We start from the raw sequence: 24,156 nt of genomic DNA, 5'->3' as shown, positions 1-24,156 counted from the left end.
AATCAGGCTGAAGCAACGGAGTGAAAACTGTATTTACAAGACAAGCAATTACACAAGGATTTAAAAAGAAAAAAAGGCAGAGTGAGGAGGAGAGCCGGCAGTCAGGAGGGTCCACAGCGCTGGCCCGCGGCAAGACCCAGGATGTTCGCCTGCAACACAGGAGGGAAAGGGAGAGCAGCGTTAGGGCCGGGCAGGGCACAGGCTAGAGGGAGGAGGGGGCCCGAGTCTCCTGAGCTCACCTTCAGGAACGACTCCATCTGTTTCCCGGATATGCCCTCCACGCGTTCCAGGTCCTCCACCTGGCAGGACAGCAGCGATGGGGAAGGGGTCTAGGGAGTGCCAGGCTCCCCCCACCCAACTCCATTCCGGGGCTGTCCTTCCTGGGATATTACCTGGCTGAAGGGCCCGTGGAGCTCTCTCCAGCCCACGATGAGCTGAGCCTTCTTTTGGCCAATGCGCTGCAGGCTGCGCAGATCCCGGGCTGACCCTTCGTTCAGCAGATCTAATATTTTTTGGCGCCCATGGGCCAGTAGCTCCGGGCTGATCTGTAGCTCCCAGCAGTCCTCACCCTTCTCCTCCGGCTCTGAGGCATCCAGGGACTCCAGCTATGAGGCAGGAGGAGGTGAGTGACAGAAACAGCAGTAAACCACTCTGGACTCCTCTGCCAAGGATAGGAACCTAACAGCACCTACCTCCCCGCCCTCCCCAGCCTCTCTTTCCCTCCTGTCCAGTGTCTGTCCCAAAACCCTTCCCTCTGGTCACTCTCTGGGTTGATTGTCATTTTATCCGACTTGTGAGAGAGTAGAATAGTGTTGCTGTGAAGATCAAATGAGTTAATGAATGTAAAACACATAGTAAGCTCTTAAATCTGGTCCCTCATTTCTAAAAGGAAAGAATAAGCTCTTTCACCCCTAGGAAAGCACATAGAAGGTACTCAACAAGTGACACACTCCCGATGTCATCTCAGTTTTTAGGTAGGTCTTTCAGTGTTGTTTCATTTCTTGACTGTTTAGGCTGTTTGCCTAAATGGGCTCTGAAGTTTGTAGAGGGCAGGACCCAGGCTGCACACTGTACCTAGTAAGTAGCTACTGACTGAGAGTAAGAGCCATCACGAAAAAAGGAAAGTAACAGGTGATGGACACCCACCCCACTAAGTACATTAATATTACTGCATTTCATCCTAAATGCCCTATGAGACATCACTGCATTCAGAGGGTAAGCAACTTGGAAGAGTTGTAAATAGCTGATAAGTGTTCCGACAGGCCATGTAACTCTTTGGCCAGTACTCTTCTCACTAGAGCTCTCTACCCCTTAAATTCTCCTGGGTTCTAGGTATAGCCTAAGCCTTCGGCTACTCTCACCTTTCTCTTCCGGCCTTTCTTCTTCAAGATATGGATCTCGGCATTTGGGTATGCTGCCTGCTCCTGAACTGAAAGCAAGAATTGTGAGCTGGAATCACAGCAGAGGCCACTTTTCAGCCCCCCTGGTAGCCACTTGGTTCTTCCATTACTGATTCCCCAGTTCCCCTCCAGCCTGAGTTAATCTTCTTTTGTTCTGTTTCCACACGACCTTTCTTATACCTGTATTTGAAGCTAATCTCAGTTGGTCTTGCATGATAATCAGTCATGCACTGGTCAGTCTACCCCATGGTACTAAATGCCCGAGAGCAGTGCACCCAGCTCTTATTTCACATCCTCCTCCCCCTTCCCATGGTGGGAGGACATGAATGACATGAGGACAGCTGCTCCAAACACCTCCTTCCTTCTAAGATCTCTGTTATCTGGGCCCTCCTGGCCGCCAGAGCCAAACTTACTCAGTTGTAGGGGCATCACCACAGCCTTTTTGAGGGGCTTAGCCACTGTGACTGTGCGGCGGGCAAGGGGTCGGAGCATTGTGGGAGAGTAGTTCTCTTTCTCCTTTGGGTCTGCAGCCTCCTGGGCCAGCACCTTGGCTTCCAGTTCTTTTTGCTTCATCTTAAGCCTCTGTTAGAAAGGATCAGGGAGAGATATGACCCAGAACCAACTTTAGGGCACTAGATGAGGACAGTGAGTGTGCAGTGCTCTGAGGCCTTAAAAGGGCAGGGCGAGGACCAACAGGAGAAATTACCAGGAGACAACTGGAGCCCAATGTAATTAAGGGCTTTCTAATGATCAGGGCTGTCCAGAGGTGGAACAAGCTTCCTTGTGAAATACTGAAGGGAAGTTCAAGCAGAGAGTCCTCACTTAATATGAACTGAGTTTTAGGAAATGGCAATGTCTTGCGTTTGTACTTTTACCTGGAATTTTTTTTTCTCTCACCTCCTCACATCTGACCTCAATTATTTTTCAAAGTTCAGCCATGTTAAGGACATTCAAGCAGAAGCTGGAGAACTGAGGGATTCCAGTGTTGGGTGAAAATTGGATGCTGGTCCAGCCTTTCAGTGTCCTTCCCTATCTGAAGATCCTCGGGCTGCTTCTCAAGGCCAGTAGGAATCCCAGCCCCAACCCCCCCAACACTTACCTCAATTTCCAGATCCTTCGCCTCCACTGTCTTCATAAGCACCATCCGCTCTCGCCTCGGGGTGCTCAGCAGAGGGGTCCCCTGGCTCCCCTGGGAGCCCAGCAGACGGTCCAAGGTTAGAAGGCGCTCCACCATAGCTGGGTCCATGCTATTTAGCTTCTGTAGGGGGCTGAGCAGACAAAGAGGTTACTCCCCACTTACCTCTTCTCTCATCACCCTCTCCAGCCGCAGATTCCCCTCATCCTGCCTTAACTTGGCGTTTCTGTGGTTCCAGAACCCTGGTGTTAACTTGCTAGGCAACCCTGAACAAATCATCGACTCTCTGGGTGCTGTGCCTTCTTCAGGCGAAGGGGGATTGATCACTACCTGCCCAAGTAACTTCTCAGGGATGCCAGGAGATCAGATGAGAAGCAGCATTTAATGAACACCTGAGTGGCAGGTATTCATGGGGTCTAAGACACCGCCCTGCCCTGAAGGCACTCACTGTCTTAACAAAGTAAGAGACCGTGATAAGGTGACAGCAAGGGCCAGGTGCCTGTCCATTTGGAGGGGCAGTCGGTGAAAGATTCACAGAGGTCATCTTCAGCAGGGCTCTGAAAACCACTGAAGACCTCAAATGCCAAGCCTTTCTCCTGTGAGCAGTAGGAAAGGCCCATTCAAACAGAGCCCTGACTTAATCTGAACATGATAATGCCTAACACTTGTTCCTTCTGTCTGGAATTTTTCCCCTCACACCTGATCTCAATTATCATTCAAAGTCGGTTTGATGCCCCCTTTCCCACGATGCCAGCTTGATTGTATATCTCCCTTCTTACACTGTGAACTAGCTCCTCGAGGACAGAGACTGTCCTGTTCTTTGTGTATAAGTGCCTAGAAGATCAGGATCAGAAAATACGGGTGAACACAGAAGTCATTTCTTCCTTCCCGGCTCTCACAGAACAAGAGGGCAGGATCAGAAAATACGGGTGAACACAGAAGTCATTTCTTCCTTCCCGGCTCTCACAGAACAAGAGGATCCTCCTTCCTTATTGTGCTCTGTACTATCAACCTTGCATCATATACTGATGTTCCCATCTTGCTTCCTCTACTGAAACTTGAGCTCCCTGAGGTCAGGGTCTGTCTAGGTCTGATGTGCCCCATTCTCTTGAGATTACCCAAGGTGCCTATCTGACAGAGACCTTGCCTGTTTCACACACAATACAGACGTACGGGTGTGTATGTTTCTCTGAGTCTGTACACGTAGGAGAGGGGACTGCTGACAAATGGCTTAAGAAGGACAAGATTGAGAGATGGGGTTCCAAGCGAACACAAGCACCAAGCACCTTTTTATGTATGCCATCCTTCCTTAACTACAATAGTCCCCTGGGGCAGACTGTACACGAATTCTTGGCCGCCTCAGGTCACATCTAGTCTTAGGACTTACAGAGTTTAGAGAAGCTTTATTTGGGCTAGGGGTAGAAAAAGGACAAAGTTCAAACTGCAGCTGGTTCCTTGAAGGGCTAGGTGGCCAGACACAGAAAGCAAGACCACTAAACAGGTGACCTGAATATTAGTGCATACTGGGCCATGAGGTGGGGCTATCAGAACCAGGGAGGGAGGCCACACACCTCCCTGGTTTAGAGAGGCTTTGTTTGGATTGAGGGTAGAAGCAGGGCAAAGTTAGGACAGCAACTGACTCCATGGAAAGTCACAGAAAGGTTGGACTCTAACATACAGACTGAGTCTCAATGAGACATCTCTCTTCATCTCTTATCTCCTTTGCTTTGCTCTTACCCTTGGGACCTGAAAGACCGGGTCCTCATTACTCCTTGAACCAGAAGCAAAAGTACTCATCCTTGAAACATCGGTGCCAAAATGTGAGACTTTGCTGACTGCCTAAAGGGGTTGGAAAACAGAAAGGCGGGGCCAGGAGCTCAAGGGGGAGCCTCCTTATGGCTCCCAGCTGCAGCGTCAAGGCTGGAGGTTGATCTTTGCACTTCAGTGAATTCAGTAGAGTAGGATTTTGGGTGAATCCAGTGGAAGAACAAGTTTACAGCTCAAGCATCCGACAGGCTAAACCCAATGCTACTCTGCACCCAACCCAGACACAACAGGAAAGGGAATATGCCCAAGACCCCTCCCTCTCTGCTCACCTGAGTTTCTGGGAGGCAGAAGATGGAGCTGCTGGGGGTTCAGGACTCCCAGTCTCCTCTTCCTCAGGGCCTCGGGCTCTCTTTGCTTCTGATGGGCCTAGCAGTTCTTTCTTAGACAGTTTAATAGGTGCCAAGACTAGGGGAAGATGGCAGGGTAGGGGAAAAAGGGGGTGTCAACTTCTATGCTGATGTTTGGTGGACTCAGCAAACTCCCCAGCTGTCCAAACTGGGCCTTTCCACTCCTACCAACCCCGGTCCTCACCATGAAGCTGTAAGCTCTCATTGGTAAAAGGTCGATTGATCACCTCCTTGGACCTGGCTGCAAAGTTGAGTGCAGAGACTGTGTCTAGGTAGAAGCGTCTCTCAGGGGCAATGTTGGCGATCAGGATGCTGTGGGCCGAGCCACCCAGAGAGTCCTGAGGGATGGGGCAGGGTGGGTGGGTCAGAAGCCCCACCTTCCCCTTCCCTGACTGCTGTTCCCCAACACCCCAGCAGGCCTGAGAACCCCCTTCTCCAGCTCCTTTAACCCGAGATGGGAGGCCTGACCTGCAACAGGCGAGTAAGCTTGCTGTCCCGGTAGGGCACCCGAGGGAGGCCCTGGTTTAGCGCATCGACCACCTTGCCCAGTACAAACAGGGAGGTGTTGATGGCTCCACTCTCCTTCAGACGCAGGCCCTTGTTGCCTGTGCGCCGGTTGTCCTCTGAGCCAGCCAAGTCAATCAGGTAGAGTTTTCCCTCCCGCTGGCGAAATGGGGCCAGACGTTCCCGCTGATCCACCTGGGGGTAAGAGCAAGGGCTCCAGTTTAGCTTAGGCTCCAGGGGCTTCCCAGGTCCTCACCCCTGTCAGTGGGCCTCACCTTAACCAGGAGCACAGCGTGACTGCGGGAGGAGCGCTGGTTGAGCCGGGTGGCTCCTACTGTCCGATTTCGACTGGCTGGCAGGAAATGCTGCTCAAAATCAGCAAAGCTAGTGATGGGCTTCTGCGTGAGGCCCGGAATCAGGATGTTTCCTCGGCAGTCTTCTCGGATCACCAGGTCTCCTGATGAAGGTTCCAAGAGGTCTAATACCTGTTTGAGCAGTGGGAGGTAGGGCCAATCCTCCAGTTACAGGCTGCTTACTTCCTGGCTATCAGGCTCCTTTTCTCTGCTGATTCTCAGAGTTGTGCCATCCACTACCCCAACCTCTGTCTTTCCAGGTCTTATGCCTTCTTGCTAGAGCAGAGGTTCATGTTCCAGAACTGGGTCTGATTTTGACCCTTTGTCTCTTCCCTCCCCGATCAGAAAGGGGCCTCACCTTTTCCTGGTAGATCTCTAAATAGGACATAGTGACAGAGAGGGCCCATGGTCGGCCCTCAGCGCTCTCCTCCCTTGTGAGCTGTAGGAGGTCCATGAGAGCCCGGGGAATCACCCCAGGTTGCTCTGGGCTGCCCAGCATTGTGTGCGTCTTCCCTGGAAAAGGAGTGGAAAGAGCTGTGAGAATTTCTTCCCCACTCCCGAGCCCTTTCTGACCCGTAGCTGTTCTGTATCTGGCTTCCTCACCTGCTCCTGTGGGCCCATAGGCAAGTACACTGGCATTCTGCCCTTCCAACAGGTGCCTTAGGATGGGCTGCACTGATCCTGCATAGATGTCCTGCTGAGAGCTCCTCTCCCCATAGAAAGCATCAAACCTGCAGGCAGGAAGAAAGGAGGGGATTAGTGGAGGGTTCCATTCTCGCCCAGACCTAGAGGATAAAACTGGTCTCAGATTTAAGAGTCTCTATCCTTTTTCTTGCACAAAGACCTAAGAAAGCACCCACTGAACACCGTTCCATCCCCGTCTCTGTATTGGTGTAGAAACACAGAGATGAATTTGATGTCCCTGCTCTTGGGAGTTCTGCAGCCTGGTGGCATAGATAGATACCCATACTTTGCTGCAATTCAGGAAACGAAGATGAGAACGCACTTGGAGTAGCACTCTGCCTGGGGAAGGAGGATTTTGCCAGAGAAGAGAAAGATACTCTAAGTTTCAAAAATAGCACACAAACAAGACATGGTATGAAAGGGCAGGGTATATCACAGGATATATAGAAAGTAGTATTTGTACACTGTAATGGAGTAAAGAGAGGATGCTGCTTATGACTAGATGAGACTCAACACACCTGTAGTCCATTCACTGCACTCCAGCGGAGAAGCTGTGGCTAAGGCCACAGCAGGGATTAGTTACGTGGAGTGTAGCATGTGTTAGGGTGAATGAGGCTGGAAAGAAACTGAAGCCAAATTGTCAAGGGCCTAGAACAGGGCTGGCAAACTTCTTCCATAAAAAGCCAGAGAGTAAATATTTGGGGCTCTGTGGACCACATGGTTCCTTTCACAACTACTCAACTCTGCCGCTGCAGTCAGGCAGAAAGCAGCCACAGATAATATGTAAATAAACGAGCGTGGTTGTGTTCCAATAAAGCTTTATTTACAAAAAGATTCTCAGCAGATTTGACCTGCAGACTGTAGTTTGCCACCCTCTGGCCTAGAATAACAGGCCAAGGAGGCTGAACTTTAAATCTCCAAAGGAATTTTAAAGTAGCTGCCCTTGCGAGTTCTGTCCCCAAACGTAGGTGGTTGCCTCCAACACCACCCAGCTGTAGCCTGGGTTGGCTAGCTGGTCTGTGCTCCCCCAACCCTTCCCACACCTCCCCAAGACCCGAGGTGGGGCTCTCCTGCTGACCTTTGCTGCTCCTTCCCCACTTTGTGCCTATTTCCCCTGTAAGACCGTGAACAGTAACTTGTGTCTGATTCAGCCCCTAGTCTTCCCCACAGTATCCTACAGAGAACCTATCACAGTGGGCACCTATGAACATTTTCTGAATGAACAAACGAAGATGTGGTGAACAAAGCTGTGCTAAGGAAGGAGCAAGGATCCTGAGGAGGAAGGTCTGAGAAACTGTTTGGGCAAGTGATAGTGTGAGCAGGCCTAGAAGAGAGAGGATAGGAGGTAGAGTGGCCTGAACCTTACTGGTATTTGAGAGTCTCCTGGTGGTTCCTCCAGTTGGCAATCTCTAGAGAACAGCTGTCCAGGCCCCGTACACAGGGGGTATCATTTTCTCCAGCTGCTCCATCCACAAATGGCCGCAGTCGCACAGCTACCCTTACTCGAGCTGGAGGTGGGCGCCGGCCAGCTCCCACCTTGCTTAGCCGACAGCGACCGGCTCCTGGAAGAAGATAATCTTTAGGTGTGAAGTATGGTGGTAGCTTTGCTGAGAAGTAAGGGTAGCGGTCTTGGAGGAGGAGGTAGTTAACTTAGCTGACCCCTGAAGGATGAGTAGGGTCACTGCCAAGCATTCCAGGCAGAAAGAAAGGCACGTGCAAAAGCCTGGAGGTGTGAAAGCACAGCCCCCTTGGAAGACTGGTGAGGCAGGAGAACTGTGGTTCTGTTGGTGAGGGCGAGCACAGAAGGGCAGGATGGAAGAAAAAGATGAATCAAATACATGGTCTCAGGCAGAGTGCAGTGGGCGGGGTGGGGCGGGGTTTGAAGGAGAGAGATTATCTATAGGCTGGGACTCTAAACCAGATCATGTACTTAGCAAACGTTAATATTTATGAAGCACTGACTACATGCTCGGCACACTTTAATCTCCATGGTGCCACTGAGAGGTAGCTTCCGTTAGTCCCATTTTACCAGTGAAGACGCTTGTAGAGGCACAGCAGCTCTTCCAAGCACCTCAGTGTTTTATGCCTGGAGCCATGCGGCTATTACTTTATCTTGTACCATAATCTACATTGTGTCTTTTTGCTCTTCAGAGGAATAAGCAGAACAAAACTCCAGCATCTTAGTAGACTAGAGACCCCCGTAACCTTGACAACAGAGGCAGGGAAGGAGGCCTGGAGGCTGGGGTCCTGCGGATACCACTGGGAGGGCTGGGGCCACAGCTCATTTCAGGGGAAGCTCTTTCCACCCTGGCCATGCTGTGGGTGTCCCCAAGCTTGGCCTCATTTCCTATCCCACTCAGTAAGTAGGTCCAGTGGGGTGTAGACTGTAATGCATACACAAATAACCTGGAAGATCTAGTTAAAATATGAATTTGGCTTCAGTCCCTGGGGAGATGCCTAAGGTTCTGCATTTCTAGCAACTCCCAGGTGATGCTGCTACTGCTGGTGGGACACACTTTGATCAGTCAAGGTGTAGCCGACTAGGACCTCATGGGGTTGTTCTAGGATTAAAAGAGTTGACATATGCCCCTATCTAAAATCAGTCAATGAACTGCCTGACCTTTTTGTGCCTTTGTTTCTTACCTGGAGTTTATTATACATATAAATACATACATACATCATATGCCCCCTGCAAAACTGTTAATGATGGTTTTCTCTCAATGGGGGATTATGTGGGTTTATTTTCTATGTTACCCAGTTCTGTAATGCTGTAATGTTTGCATTAAAACAAAAAAATAAGGGCTTCCCTGGTGGCACAGTGGTTGGGAGTCCGCCTGCCGATGCAGGGGACACGGGTTCGTGACCCGGTCCGGGAGGGTCCCGCATGCCGCGGAGCAGCTGGGCCCGTGAGCCGTGGCCACTGGGCCTGCGCGTCCGGGGCCTGTGCTCCACAGCGGGAGAGGCCGCGGCGGTGAGAGGCCCACGTACCACAAAAAAAAAATAATAATAATAATAAATAATAATAATAATAATGACACTGTGGACATCTTTGGAAGGGATAAGGTTAAGAGGCAGCCCCCAGTCCCTTTCTGTCCCAGCTCAGTTTGCAAAGGCACTAACATGCAATCATCTATGGTAAGCTTTCTGTTTAGTTTGCTTCCCACAAGTAAATCTAAGTCATTTGGTGGGGGGCTGGGGGGGATTATGAATTATTTTTATCATCAGAAAACAGTAAAGATAAAACTAAAAAAAAAAAAAGAAGCCTCTATTTCTGTGAAGATTGAATGGGCTGAAAAAAATCTTACGAGGAGGGTATTTCTCTGTTTTATATTGGAGGATACCATACTATAACTCACAGCTAACAGCAGAATTCAAACCTAGATCTCATCTCTAAAAATCTGCTTTTAATGAGGATGTCGTATTGCCTCCCTGTCATGTACCAGCTGGGTACGTAGGAAAGTTCTTGGTAGCTCTGACTCTCTCCTTTTTTGCTGGTGGTAGCAGCCAATTGTTGTGAACCACAGGCCTTATATAAGGCAAGAGGCTGGCCAGCACAGAAACAGCAGGACAAAAAGGTGGATAGACTAACCCTGGGAAGAACCTTATGCATAAGTAAGGTATACACATAGCAGACAGTCCATTCCAAAAACTGGGCCTCGGACTTCCCTCGTGGTCCAGTGGTTAAGAATCCGCCTTCCAATGCAGCAGACGCAGGTTCAATCCCTGGTTGGGGAACTAAGATCCCACATGCTGCAGGGCAACTAAGCCCGCACGTCACAACTACTGAGCCCGTGTGCTGCAACTACTGAGCCGGTGCACTCTAGAGCCTGCATGCCACAACAAAAGATTCTGCGTGCTGCAAGGAAGATCCCACATGCCGCAATTAAGACCCAACACAGCCAAATAAATAAATAAATAAATATTTAAAAAAAAACCCAAAACTGGGCCTCTGTTCCTCCATATGACAAATGAAGCTAGTAACACCATTTCTCACTTTAAGGTTTACAAAGCACTTGGGCATCTAGTTTTCACTTGACCCTCATGGCAATCCTAAAAGTCAGAAGTAAGTAGAAACCTGCAGATGCACCTGTGCAGATAAGAAAGCTAAGATGCAAAGAGGTTCACTAACTTGTCAAAAATGTGTGCAGGAGCCTCTCCTTTCCTATCTTTCCCAGGGTTTTTTTGGTGAGAACAGAGAAAGATGGCAGATACAGAAGCACTTAAGGAAGTTCAGTTATCAATACAAAGGGAAGGGGAAGTCTGGTGTTGAAGAAAGAGTATAGACTCTGGCTAGACAGAGCTGAATTTAAATTCCAGCTCTAACACTTATTAGCTTGTGACCCTGGGCAAGTGATTTAATATCCATATGCCCCAGTTTCCTTGTCTATAAAATGGGGTGGGGAGGGCCTTGGAAGAGCTTAACAAGGATCGAAAGAAGTAAAATGTCAACAGAGTAACTAGTATATAGTAAGTAGGTTGGTAATAATTCAAGGTTGGAAAAAATTCAAGGTAAGATGGCCTGGGTTCTAATCCCAGCTCTGCCACTTACAACTAACTAAATAACCTGGGGAAATGATTTTCCATTCCTGTGCCTCAATTTCCACACCTGTAAAAGTGGGAATAAATAAAAATAACTACTCGTTGGGCTGTTAAGGCAATAATAATAAGGTAATTCATGTAAAAGTGCTTAGCACAGCACTGGTACTTGATAAAAGCTCAGTGTTTTATTATATATTGATCCATTTTCCAAATGAGGAAACGTCAGTATAGAGAGGTTAACTAGGTTGCCCATAGTCAACAGCTAGCTAGTGACAGTTTCAGATGAAGGTCTAACTCCAAAGTTCATTATGTGATTCCTTGGGCCTTCTCAGCCCCTTCATCTTTGTATCCCCATGAGCCTTAGAGTTGGAGACAAGTTCCATCTACTAGCTGTGTGACCTTGGGAAGGCTTCTTAACCTCTTCAAGCGTTAGTTGTTTTTTTGTTTTTGTTTTTGGATAGTTACCTTTTTTTTTTAAATTAATTATTTATTTTTGGTCATGTTGGGTCTTCGTTGCTATGCGCGGGCTTTCTCTAGTTGCGGCGAGCTGGAGCTACTCTTCCTTGCGGTGCGCGGGCTCCTCATCGCGGTGGCTTCTCTTGTTGAGGAGCACAGCCTCTAGGCGCATGGGCTTCAGTAGTTGTGGCACATGGGCTCAGTAGTTGTGGCTCAGGGGGCTTAGTTGCTCTGCAGCATGTGGGATCTTCCGGGACCAGGGCTCGAACCTGTGACCCCTGCATTGGCAGGCGGATTCTTAACCGCTGAGCCACCCGGGAAGCTGAAGCCTTAGTTACTTGTTATAAAAATGACAGTATCTACCCTCATAAGACCGTGAGGAGTCAGAGAAATAATGTACATACAATGTTTAGCACAGTGCTGGCAGTAAGTATTCAGCAATGTAAGCTATTGTTATTGTTATTATTACACTCTTTCTCTTGCTACTCACTCCCCTCAAGGCAGCAACTCACTTCTGCCCTGAGCAGGGTCACCAATGACCTCCTTACTGCTAAATACAGTAGGCAAGCTCAGTCCCCATCCTGTTTGACTTCGCAGCAGTATTCAACACCCTTGATCTGCTTTCCTTTGGGAAATGTACTTTTCCCTTAGTTTCCCTGCCACCCACCAGCTCTCTACTCACTCCTTCTCAGTTTCTGCCAGTCTTAAATGTTTTTCCTAAACTCTTTCTATCCTCTCTCCAGATCAGGGTTGCTCAATTTCTGCACTATTGATATTGGGGGCTGGACAATTCTTTGGGGGTGGGGGCCCCCTGTGCACTGTAGGAAGTGTAGCACATACACCCCCTGCCCCACCAGTGTAACAACCAAAAATGTCTCCAGACATCACAAATGTCCCCACAGGGAACAAAACTGCCCCTAGTTGAGAACCACTACTGACTGACTAATCATGGGCAAGGTCACCTGCTCTCTTGGCTTCAGTTACCACCTCAAAGCTGATGACTCCTAATTGACACCTCCACACCACAGGCTCTCCTGAACTTCGGATCTGCATTCCCAGCTGTTGCCCTGACACCTCTTCTTACATGGTTCTCAGGTTTTTCAAACTCCACCACCTTAAGCTGAATCCTTCCCCATCTCTCTGCAACCCCATCTTCCTTCTATGCTCTCTAATGTAAATAAATGGAACCAACCCCAAAGATGGGAGAGTCTTTCTTAACTCCACCTTCTTTCTCATTTCCCACACCAGTTCTTCATTAACATCTGTCAAGTCTACCTTTTTAAATGAGTCTACTTCTCTCCATCCCCACTGCACAATCTTTGCCAAGGTTGTCTTCATCTCAACAGCCTCCCAACTTGGTCTCCTTGCCTCCAGTCTCATTCCCTTCCAATCATTCTCCCTCCACTTCCTTCCTTGTATTGTAAGCTCTCAGTCAAATGAATTTCGTTCAATTCCTACAACACACCAAGTTCTCTCACACCTTTGGGCCTTTGCATATGCTATTCTCTCTCCCTGGAATATCTTCCTTACCACCTCCTGCCGCCTCCCAAGCAATTGAGGTAAATCCTTACACCTTACTTCCTCTAAAAAAAACCCTTCCCTTGTAAAATCACTGCCCCATTAAGGCTCTGTTAGGTGAGCCCATGGCTCTCCGTGGGCTCTCCATCCAAGCACTCATCACACTCCACTGTAACTGCATATTTGTCTGTCTTCTCCAAGTAACTGAACTCTGCTCACCTTTATATTCCCAATGCCAGGCACAGACTAGGCTCTCAGGAAATATTTGCTGAACAAATTAAGATCTGACTGACTAACATAAAACATTGGCTTGTTCGTTTCCTGTTTTCTTCATAAAAGTGGCCACTGCCATTCTTGCCTCAAAGCTCACAATCCAGGGGAGGACAGATGGAGAGTCACATGCACACATCTGCCAATGGTAGAAGAGTCTATCCCTTTCATCATAAAAGCAACTTTGAGGTTGGGCAAAGCTAGCACTTCTAATTATTTCTCCTAATTTTCCCCTCTCCCACAACTCCCAAGCTTCATTCAACTTAACTCTTCTTTTACTGATGAGGAAATTGAGCCAAAGAGAGCATCTTTGGCCTCTTTACATCATAAATAAGAAATCGATCATTTGGTGGTCTTTTCGTCCCACCAGAGCCTGGCAAACTCCTATCCAACCTTTGAAACCCACTTCAAATATCATTTTCTTAATGAAGTCTTCCCAGAATACCCAAGGGTTTACTTCAGCTTCTGCGCTCCCTATAGCAGGTTATACATATCTCTCGTTGCTTTTCATGTTATAGATTTATATGACTATCTACTGAAACAGACTATAAGCTCCTCTAGGGAAGGGACAATGTTCATTCAAGCATTTTTATGATATCTACTATGTACCAGACACAGTGGGTCTTAGAAGGGTGAGGGAGTGTTGTGCTCAGACAGCAGGAATATCATGTGCTTGGGCATAATGGTTAAGGGCAGAGGCTCTGGAATCAGACTGCTTGGGTGTGAATTCAGACCCCAATATTTACTAGTTGTGTTAACTTTGGGCAAGCTTTTTAACCCATCTATGCCTCAGTTTCTTCATCTGTAAAACAGGAACAATAACAGTAAACCACCTCATAGCATTGTGTGGAGATTAAATGATTCATCATCATAAAGTACTTACAACTGTGCCTGGCACCTAGCAAGGGCTCTACACGTGTTTGACATCCTACTAGATAGCTGTTTCTTCACAGGGGCTGAAAAACACTAAGGTCTCAAATAAATTACTATGGTGCCCATTATAATCACTGATCAGAATTCAGTCTACAGGAACAGAGCAGAACAAGATTCTGAATGTCCTAACAGCCTTTCCAACCCTAAAATAGCGCTGACTGCCAAGGCTAGAGCGTAAGGAAACAAACAGTCCCTTATTTCCCTTTTCTGTGATCTCAGCACATCCTATGCTGTCAACTCACACCCAGCTGCAGCCCGTCTGAAACTCTTACCTCTCTCAGGGATCTCCCTGCACCCAAACAACACGTCATACATGAACCCTTCCCCCAGACGCGCATCCAGCTCCCTTTTGTCCCTATGGTTAGAGTATTAGCTACTCTTCGCTCGCTTACTCTTGTAATCTGAGATGGATTATTGTCCCCATTTTACGAAGAAAACTGAAGCTCACAAGGGAAAAGTGCGCTGGGCTCAAAAGTGCGCCGGAACCAGGTCTCAACCCAGGTCTACAGATCTGCGTCGAGAGCAAGAAACAGTGAGGAGGAAGCAGCCTACGACTCCCACACTCGAGCTCCCCCCCCCACGCCCCCGCCCCCGCCCTATTCCTGGATCTCCTGGACAACTCGCAGAGCCGGAACCGGACTCCGACCTATCGCCCCACAAGTCTCCAGACCACGGCACCCACCCTGCCCGGGCTCGCGTACCCAAGGTCGCCGCCGCCATCTCGCGTCGCCTCCGCGCTGCGGCCCCAGCGTCCATCCTACTCCTTCCTTGGGCCCGCCTCTCCATTCGAATTTCCCGCTGCCCCGCCCTCTTTCCCGGGCTCCACCAATCACGGCTACTTGCCGCCGGAAGTCCCAGCTTGTGCCTCGCCCCTATTCCGCCCTCTAGGGCTCGCCTCCGGGTCCTGTAAGAAAAAGTTTCCCCTGGAGTAGAATGCATGCGCGCACGTCGGCTACGCGGCCGTTGACGTCCGGCTGGCGCTCCCGCGCAAACTCCGGAGCCCGACGCGTTGGCGACAGTGGCCGTCGGGGGAGCTGGTGAGCGCCGCCCGGCACTGGGTTCCTTTTACCTTCTGGGTTTCGAGGCATAGATTTGCATTAAGTGTAGAGTTTTCGCCTCATTTTTTTTACCCCCTCAAATAACTACGAATTTTGGTACGAATCAAGCAGAGGGGGATCGAAGGCACTTCATCGATTTCTCCAAAAATTTCTCTGAACTGAATACAATTTTTGCTATTCTAGTGGCATAATAAGTCACATTATAGGAATAAGGAAGATGTTCGCGGAAACGGGATTATTCTAAACGACTAGTAGTGGTCTTCGGTTTTAAAATTTCTTGCTTCAGAAGTTGTTTCTCGCGCTTGTGAGTCGGGAATTGTTTTGTGGGTTTGGGGACTTGCCCTCAGGACAAGTCAACGGTGCTTTAACGTCTGGTCACTAATTTAGGTCAGGACCAGGCTGGCTGGATTGTGGACAATCACGCTGCACTCACCTCTTGCTGAGCCCACAGCCACTCGGGTGCAGAGGCCAGGTGACATTTGTGTCCCCTTATGTGGCATGTCTGAGCCGAGGAGACCAGCTCGGATGTTCTTTACTTTGTAACTCAGCACTCAACACGTCGGAGTTAGGGTTAAAGCATTGCTCGGTCTGTTACTTAGTCAACTTCACCCTTGGTCCCATGTCCTGTGGGTTTAGTCGTCTGTCTGTTAAGTAGTTCCCTATCCCTTCTGGAAGCTAACCAGGGATGATCATCCCATCTTTGAGCTTCTGGTAGGGCCCTGATTTAGACATTATGTCCAGCCTATCAAAAAACAAATATTAGACCAGTGGTTCTCAAATTTTGGGGCCTTGGAATCCCTTTGAATTCTTAAAAATTGAGGCCCCAGAGATCTTCTGTTTATATGGACTTTATCCATATTTACTGTGTTAGAAATGAATACAAGTTTAAAACATGTATTAATGCACTTAAAAATTACAGAAACAAATATGTAGAGACAGAGAGTTGATTAATGGTTGCCAAGGGATGGTAAGGGGTTGATGAACTGGGACTGTTGCTAATAGGTATGGAATTTCTTTTGGGGGTGATGGAAATGTTCTGGAATTAGACAGTGGTGATAGTTGTACAACATAGTGAATGTACTAAAAACCACTAAAATGTACACTTACAAATGGTAAGTTTTATGTTATGTGAATTATATCTCCATTAAAAAAATTGCCAAAAATTACAATAACAAACCCATTACATAGAACATAGAAAACATTTTAATTTTAAAAATGACTATTTTCCAAAGCAAAAAAATAGTAACAAGAGTGGCATTGTTTTACATTTTTACAAATCTAATGTCTGATTCAAGACAAAATACCAGGATTCTCATGTCTGCTTCTGTAGTCAGTCTGTTGTAATACCACACATCATATAACCTCTTGAAAACTCGGCAGGGCTTCCCTGGTGGCGCAGTGGTTGAGAGTCCGCCTGCCGATGCAGGGGACACGGGTTCGTGCCCCGGTCTGGGAAGGTCCCACATGCCGCGGAGCGGCTGGGCCCGTGAGCCATGGCCGCTGAGCCTGCGCGTCCGGAGCCTGTGCTCCGCAACGGGAGAGGCCACAACAGTGAGAGGCCCACATACCGCAAAAAAAAAAAGAAAAAAGAAAACTCGGCAGTATACCCAAGGAAGAATGCAAGGGAAAAAGTCAAATGGCATCTCAGTTTTATTATGAAAATAATTTTGACCTTGGAGACCTCTGAAAGTGTCTCAGGGATCTCCAGAATTTCCAAGACCACACTTCGAGAACTATTAGATGATTAGCAGTTTGGTCTTCCCTGCACTTTACACAGGGGCTCTTCATGTTTTCACATTTGTTGCCAGTTCCCAGATATTTGGTAAGATACCTGCCAGAAATAGTGGAAAGAGCGTAGGTCAGGGAGTCAGGGCTTCTGAGGTTGAAAAAATAGCTTATGTACGGGGCTTTGTTGCCAGGCCGCCTGGGGGTAGAGATATTTAGCCTCTTTGTGCCTCCATTTTTTCAGCTCTTGAAAGGGAATAATGGTTGGATCTTTCCTAGGGATCTGCATCTGCCTGGTGGAAATTAGGATTGTTAAACAACTGATATTCAAAGAGAACGAAACAGTAATTTTTTAAAAAACTTCCAAACTAGATCCTTAAGTAGCAAAGGAGAGCAGAGGAAAGTTGAATACAAGAGCTTACACCATAAAAATCGGAAAGAGACTAGTGGATGAAGCAGATAATTCTGTCCTTCAAGCCTGGGAAGATTAAATGAGGGTCATCTGGGACAGCAGGCATAGCAACAGTGATGAGGAAGAGAACGCGGGCTGGAAAAGAGAGAACCAGACTTGGGGGGCGAGGTGGAGAAGGAGTCCTCAGATAATAGAGCACCATGGGTGTCCAAGAAGCCATGCCAGTCTCCCCCACATGGACACCCTTTCCTTCATTTCATGTACAATTAATTATATAAGAGCCACGGTGGGTGGGGTGGACACTACCCAGAGGAGCTCCCGGGGGTCCGGCCGAGCTGTACACAGGCCCTTTCCTAAAGGCACTGAGGTCACCTTTGGTGGCTGCTGTGCATGGGCAAGCTTGCTGTGCTCACTGGAATGATGAGGCTTGCTCTGCAGAGGTTGCCTTGAGAAGACAAAAAAGAATATTAACATTTAAAACAAAACAAAATATTGTAATCGCTAGAGCAGGTATTCTCCGGTCCTGGGGGTCCCTGGTCTCTATAAAGTTAAAACTATTTTCATAACAATACTAAGATGTTGTTTGCTTTTTCACTCTTATTCTCTCATGAGTGCAAAGGCTACATGATGTGTAATAACAGATTGAATGCAGAGCAAGCTGAACTAGTCTGTGGTGACAAAGTGAGAAAAGTGATTGCCTCTTGAGAGTTGGGGGCAGGAAGTGGTTGGGAAGGGCCCAGAGGGAATTTTCTGGGGTGATGGTAATGTCCTATATCTTGATAGTAGTTTGGGTTACACAGGCATATGCATATGTCAAAACTCGTGTGTGGAAGCATGACATGATTTCCCAACTGTGTGATCCTCATATTGGCATTCCTTGTAAGATTTTGTTTCTAAGATATTTGAAAATCAAGGACATGTGAAAAGTGTCCAGGTTTTAACATCAGAAAGACCTGAGTTTAATCCTGACTTTGCTACATACTATGTTTGTGACTTTGAACAAGTATAATAACAACATTTAGCAGAGTGCCTGGTACATCACAGGCACCTAATAAATACTTGTAATATGACCAAATGAAGTAACGTAATTTTTCTTAGCTCTAATTTTGTACTAAGGATAATAGATCTCATTTTCATTTGCTCTACTAAGATTCATAGTGTTTCTGGGTGAATTTCCTTTTGATGGCAAACTGAAGCAGAGAATTGGAAAAAAAAAGTTTCTTTTTGCTTGGGTTTGCTCAGTTATTAAATACTAATGGGGAATAGGCAAGGGTGTAAGTTTGGGAGGAGGGGACACACAGTGACCTCTGATAGCTGTCCTTGTGACTCTCATCACCTACAAACATATCAACTGCCTTCTGTCTTGGTGACTTCATCTGAAAAATGGGAACAATGCTACTACTTTCCAACAGAATTGTAGTCACAATGAAATGAGGTAATTTTGAAGAGTACCGAACTTATAATGGATGCCCAATAAATGTTAGTTGTCTCTTCCATTTTTCATCTCTCCCTGCTGTTTTCCCTGAAATAGATAAACATGTATGACATGTTAAACATGTAAACATATTAATATAGTCTTCCTACCTGAAGTCATCCTTAATGGTCTCTCATATAGCCTATGTTAATAATTGGTCTGGGCTTCCCTGGTGGCGCGGTGTTTAAGAGTCCGCCTGCCAATGCAGGGGACATGGGTTCGAGCCCTGGTCTGGGATGATCCCACGCCACAGAGCAACTAAGCCCGTGTGCCACGACTACTGACCCTGCTCTCTAGAGCCCGTGAGCCACAACTACTGAAGGCCCCATGCTCCGCAACAAGAGGAGCCACCGCAATGATAAGCCCGCGCACCGCAACAAAGAGTAGCCCCGCCTCGCCACAACTAGAGAAAAGCCCGTGCACAGCAACCAAGACCCAACGCGGCCAAAAATAAATAAATAAAAATTTAGGGAAAAAAAAATTGGTCTGTATTTGCTGTCTTTCCCCAGCACATACAGGTCCACATTCATGATAACACCAGAACTGCACACTTTCATTAGCTAGACTTGAATTTTTTGGACCAAAAACTTTCTTGAAATCCATGAGTTGTAGCCTAAAAGGGAGTCTTCTGTTACTAGAGAATTGGTTCTGTTGGGATGGTTGTTTAGGGATCTGACCTCAGCTGTCTCCTGGATGACTGCATCAGCTTGTGCAGCTTGAGGCCTCTCTATTCTTGGGGCTGCTCAAGAGGCCTGGCCCTGTGTCCCCTTGACATGGCTCTCCCTGTTGCACTCTGCAGTGGGAGCTTGGGGACTCACTATGTATATCAAATCATCACTTTGAACACTAAATATGTTACAAGTTTTATTTGTCAATTATATATATATATATATTTTGTCAATTATATTTTAATAAAGCGGTAAAATTTTTTTGAAAAATAAAATGAAGTTACTAAAAGTGTAGGTTTTGATAACCTAATAACGTATTCTGAAGGGAAAAAAAAGAGCCAAATTGAGGTTTCCCTGAGGAAGAAGAAATTCCACCTGTAGACTGCAACATCTCCTCCTGCCTGGAAGTTTCCAGATTGCTGGCCTGCCCTACAGATTTCAGACTTGCCTAGCCAGCCTCCACAGCTGCATAAACCAATTATTTGCAATAAATCTCTTTCTGTATGTATATATGTACGTATATCTCTTCATGGTTCTTTCTCTTGTAGAACCTGACTGACACAGCAAGTAACTTTACTTATTTAACTGAACAAGTAAAGGCTAGGTGTTAACTCCCTCAAGTTTCACTCTTTACCTACTCCACATACAAACTAACCTATACCTTCACTCTATTTTCTTCTCAAAGTTTCCTGCTCCAACACCTACATAAAGCATCCTTGCCAATCTCTTCTGAGACCTTGCTCCATCAATTATCTCTTCTTTCCTGAATCTTCAGCCTCTCCTCTAACTCATGCTCACGTCTCCCTTGTCTAGGAAAAAAAAAAAAACAAACCTCCTTCCTTACATTCCCCATAAATATTACTTACATATTTTCTCCCTTTCTAGAGCCAGACTTCTTGAAATATTCAATTCTTGCCGCTGTGTTTCCTCACTTCCCATTCATTCCTTAACCAATTGCAGCCTGGCTCCAACTTTCAGGTTCCAGCCAAAACTTTCTTTGTCAAGATTATAAATGACCTTCTGATTGCCAAAGCTAAAGAAACTGAAGTCTGTCCTTTTCTTGACTTCTCAGAGGTATTAACCACTCCTTGAAATTTCTGTCTTGCCTTTGAGTGCATCACTCCTCCTTCCCTTCACCTCCGAGCCCACTCCATTCCTATTTCTTTTTTTTTTTTGCGGTACGCGGGCCTCTCACTGTTGTGGCCTCTCCCGTTGCGGAGCACAGGCTCCGGACGCGCAGGCTCAGCGGCCATGGCTCACGGGCCCAGCCGCTCCGCGGCATGTGGGGTCCTCCCGGACCGGGGCACGAACCCGTGTCCCCTGCATCAGCAGGCGGACTCTCAACCACTGCGCCACCAGGGAAGCCCTATTCTCTATTTCTTTAACTGATTCTTCTTCTTTGGACCAACTGTCAAACTCTGGTGTCCCCCAGTCCTCTCTGACTTCAGCCTTTTATCATTTTATATGCCTACAGTTTCCCTGGGTGACTTCTTACACACCCATCACTTGAACTTCATTATCTATGTGCTGGTGACTCCTGAGTCTAAGCCCTATATCAAACTCATATCAAAGCTTTATTCCCAAATATCCCTCTGCCCAATGTTGGATCCAGACATGTCCCCATTCCAGAATGTGCCACAGATACATCAAAACTCAATGGGGGGGCTTCCCTGGTGGCGCAGTGGTGGAGAGTCCGCCTGCCGATGCAGGGGACACGGGTTCGTGCCATGGTCCGGGAAGATCCTACATGCCGCGGAGCGGCTGGGCCTGTGAGCCATGGCCGCTGAGCCTGCGCGTCCGGAGCCTGTGCTCCGCAACAGGAGAGGCCACAACAGTGAGAGGCCCGCGTACCGCCAAAAAAAAAAAAAAAAAAAAAGAATACGCCTGCCATTGCAGGGGACACAGGTTCAAGCCCTGGTCTGGGAAGATCCTACATGCTGCGGAGCAGCTAAGCCCGTGCGCCACAACTACTGAGCCTGCACTCTAGAGCCCGTGTGCTACAACTACTAAGCCCGCGTGCCACAGCTGCTGAAGCCCGCACACCTAGAGCCTGTGCTCTGCAACAAGAGAAGCCACTGCAATGAGAAGCCCGCACACTGCAATGAAGAGTAGCCCCTGCTCGCTGCAACTAGAGAAAGCCTGCTCGCAGCAACAGAGATCCAACGCAACCAAAAATAAAAATAAATTGATAAGAAAAAAAAAAAAAACCTCAGTGGGTCCAATGAACCTATCTACAAAACAGAAACAGACTCACAGACAGAGAACAGACTTGTGGTTGCCAAGGGGGAGGGGGCGGGGAGGGAAGGACTGGGAGTGTGGGGTTAGCAGATGCAAACTATTATATATAGGATGGATAAACAACAAGGTCCTACGGTATAGCACAGGGAATTATATTCAATATCCTGTGATAAACCATATGGAAAAGAATAAAAAAAGAAATGTGTGTAACTGAGTCACTTTGCGGTACAGAAGAGATTGGCACAGCATTGTAAATCAACTATATTTCAAAACTCAATGGGTCCAAAAGCTAATTAATTTTTCTTTTGTATTCCCCCTCTCAGAGAGTAACAGTCTTCCCGGTTGCCCAAGCTACTAACATGGTAGTTCTCCTAGATTCTCCTTCACTCACCCTTGTGCATTCAGTTATCAAGTTCTTCTGAGCCTATCTTCCACCTCAAATCTCTCAAATTCTTCCCTTTTCTCTTTTCCTCATATTACTGCCTTTGTATAGACATCATTTCTGATCTAGAACTAGTCTCTTAACTATTTTCGTATCTCATCCTGCTTTACCTTTAGTCCATTTTCCCCACTTATACCAGGAAAATTATATATTCTTCTAAATCTTATCAATCCCCTGGGCAAAGTTTTCAGTGGCTCCCCGTAACTCCTAAGATAAAGTTTAAAGAGTTCAGTATGATATTCGCCATTCCTGCCTTTCCGTGAGGCTTCATCTTTGGCCCAATTGTGCTTTGCATTTTACCTGTACTGAACCACTTGTAGTTCTCATATCTTCATATTTGTGCATAAGCTGGGCCCAGTACTGTTCCCCTACACCACCCCCCCACACACACACACACGTCTTCCTTGACCTCCCAGAGAAAGTTAGCCTTCCTTTTGGCTCCTTTAGCATCTGATGAAAAATACCTTTGTTATGGCATCAATAAAACAGTTTGACTAGAGGGAAAGAACCAGATCCTAGCAGGGGATATTTGGTAAATATGTGATTAGCTTAATTCAGCAATTTTAAAGGTTAAGTTTTTAAGTAAGGGGATATTTTCTTCAATCATAATCTCCTGCCAAAACCTAATGTGTAGACTAGATAAGAGCCAGTAATCCCTTCCCTTAGTCCCCTTGTGCCATGCTGCCTCTGAGGTGCCAGTGCCTTAAGTGGGCATAATGTGAAAACAGAGGCTTTCCTACAGTTGACCAGATATCTGATCTGTCAAAAGTCTGTCAGATTCAGCCATAAAAAGGACTGAAGTACTGATACATGCTGTAACATGGATAAAACTTGAAAATATTATGTTAAATGGAAGAAGCTAGACATAAAAGGCCACATTGTTGTATAATTTGATCTGTATGAAATGTCCGGAATAGGCAAATCCATAGAGACAGAAAGTAGATGAGGGTTACCAGGGCCTGGGGGAGAGGAGAATGGAGAGTGACTACTTAATGGGGACGGGGTTTCTTTTGAGGTGGTAAAAGTATTCTGGGATTAGAGAGTGGTGATGGTTGCACAATTTGTGAATATACTAAAAACCTCTGAATGGCACACTCTAAAAGGGTGAATTTTGTATTATGTGATTTATATCTCAATAAAAATATAATTACAGTGGCATAGTATTCCATTCCATGGAATTGGGAGAAATAAAGGAATTTTTATAAAAACAGGCTAGGCATAAGTTTGTGTAATGTTAATATTTCTTTATAAAATTACATGTGCATAACTGTTATCTTCGTCTAATTGTGAAGAAATGTGACTGGGATTCTCTGGGATGTATATAAACTTATGGGGAGCAGTGAGTAAGTTCCCCCACCCCCAGTCACCACCACACACACACAAAAGAAAACAAACAAACAAAAAACTGTCAAAAATTTAGGACCGGGAGCTAGAGTCCTAAGAATTATTTCCAAAGCAACTTTGTATCCTTGCTCAATCTATCCAGTCACCCCAATGCTTCCCCTGGACTCTAACCAGCCCCTTCTCTTCATGGAAACCCATGATGGAAACCTCTACCCCCCACACACCCCCACCTTGGGATGCCCTTGTTTTGAGGGTAATACTGGCAGAGTAGAAGCTGTTGAGGAGGTGGTGGCTTCCTGAGGAAATAACTGCGGTCTGAGAGAGCTGAGGAAGGACACCAGGGCTTATGAGTAAAGGTGGGGAGGAACTAGGCTGGGGTAATAGGCAAAGCCCTTGGCAGGAACTTAGGCTAAATTTTGGGAGTCAGGTGGGTTCTGGGAAATAACAAAGGATGATGGCTCAGGCCACCCACGTACAGTGAGTGGGTTAAGGTCAGGAGAGTGAGGTGACAGCCTTTTGGTGGAGAGGCACTATCTCAAGGGGAAGACAAAGGGGAGGAAAGGGCTGCAGAGTGGAACATCTGGGGTTTTCGCAATAAGCCACAACTAGGTCTTACCTTCAGCCTTAGAACTCCAGTTTGGGTAAACACTTGAAAAAAAGAATTGGTGCAGGCCAGAATCTTATCTCCTCTTAATAAACTATGAGGAAAAGCCCAGGATTCTTACTCCTCTCTCCCTCATCCTCCCACTCTTCCCCAGATTGACGTCTGACAAATAGCCAGAAATGAGACTCACACATCCATACCCAGAGTCAAGAGGTGGATCCCAGC

At 47.0% G+C, this 24,156-nt stretch overlaps 1 protein-coding gene across 1 annotated transcript; it reads right to left on the bottom strand.

The window, feature by feature from the left end:
* Positions 1–14: 14 nt before the first annotated feature.
* On the bottom strand, positions 15–14,744 carry KIF22 (kinesin family member 22). The gene is made up of 14 exons (XM_081256825.1): positions 14,668–14,744; positions 7,617–7,812; positions 6,170–6,297; positions 5,925–6,079; positions 5,489–5,698; positions 5,178–5,408; positions 4,894–5,047; positions 4,632–4,767; positions 2,500–2,668; positions 1,814–1,982; positions 1,362–1,429; positions 393–605; positions 240–299; positions 15–149 (listed from the first exon to the last, which is right to left on the bottom strand). Exons 1-14 carry the CDS (start codon positions 14,720–14,722, stop codon positions 102–104), a joined length of 1,992 nt encoding a protein of 663 aa, XP_081112951.1. The 5' UTR covers positions 14,723–14,744; the 3' UTR covers positions 15–101.
* Positions 14,745–24,156: the final 9,412 nt, after the last annotated feature.

Source organism: Mesoplodon bidens (assembly GCF_964165515.1).
Source record: "Mesoplodon bidens genome assembly, chromosome: 15".
In the NCBI taxonomy this organism is placed as follows: domain Eukaryota; kingdom Metazoa; phylum Chordata; class Mammalia; order Artiodactyla; family Ziphiidae; genus Mesoplodon; species Mesoplodon bidens.
The sequence above is the reverse complement of the archived record's forward strand: the minus strand, read 5'-3'. Positions and strand labels throughout refer to the sequence as shown.

Bases quoted from the DNA above. Each gene is read 5' to 3' on its own strand.
- KIF22 (XM_081256825.1), bottom strand. From the start codon at position 14,722: ATGGACGCTGGGGCCGCAGCGCGGAGGCGACGCGAGATGGCGGCGGCG. The intron at 606-1,361 runs GTGAGAGTAGCC...CCTGCCTCATAG, and splicing joins AGAAAGGCCGGAAGAGAAAG to CTGGAGTCCCTGGATGCCTC. The intron at 300-392 runs GTAATATCCCAG...CTGTCCTGCCAG, and splicing joins TCCACGGGCCCTTCAGCCAG to GTGGAGGACCTGGAACGCGT.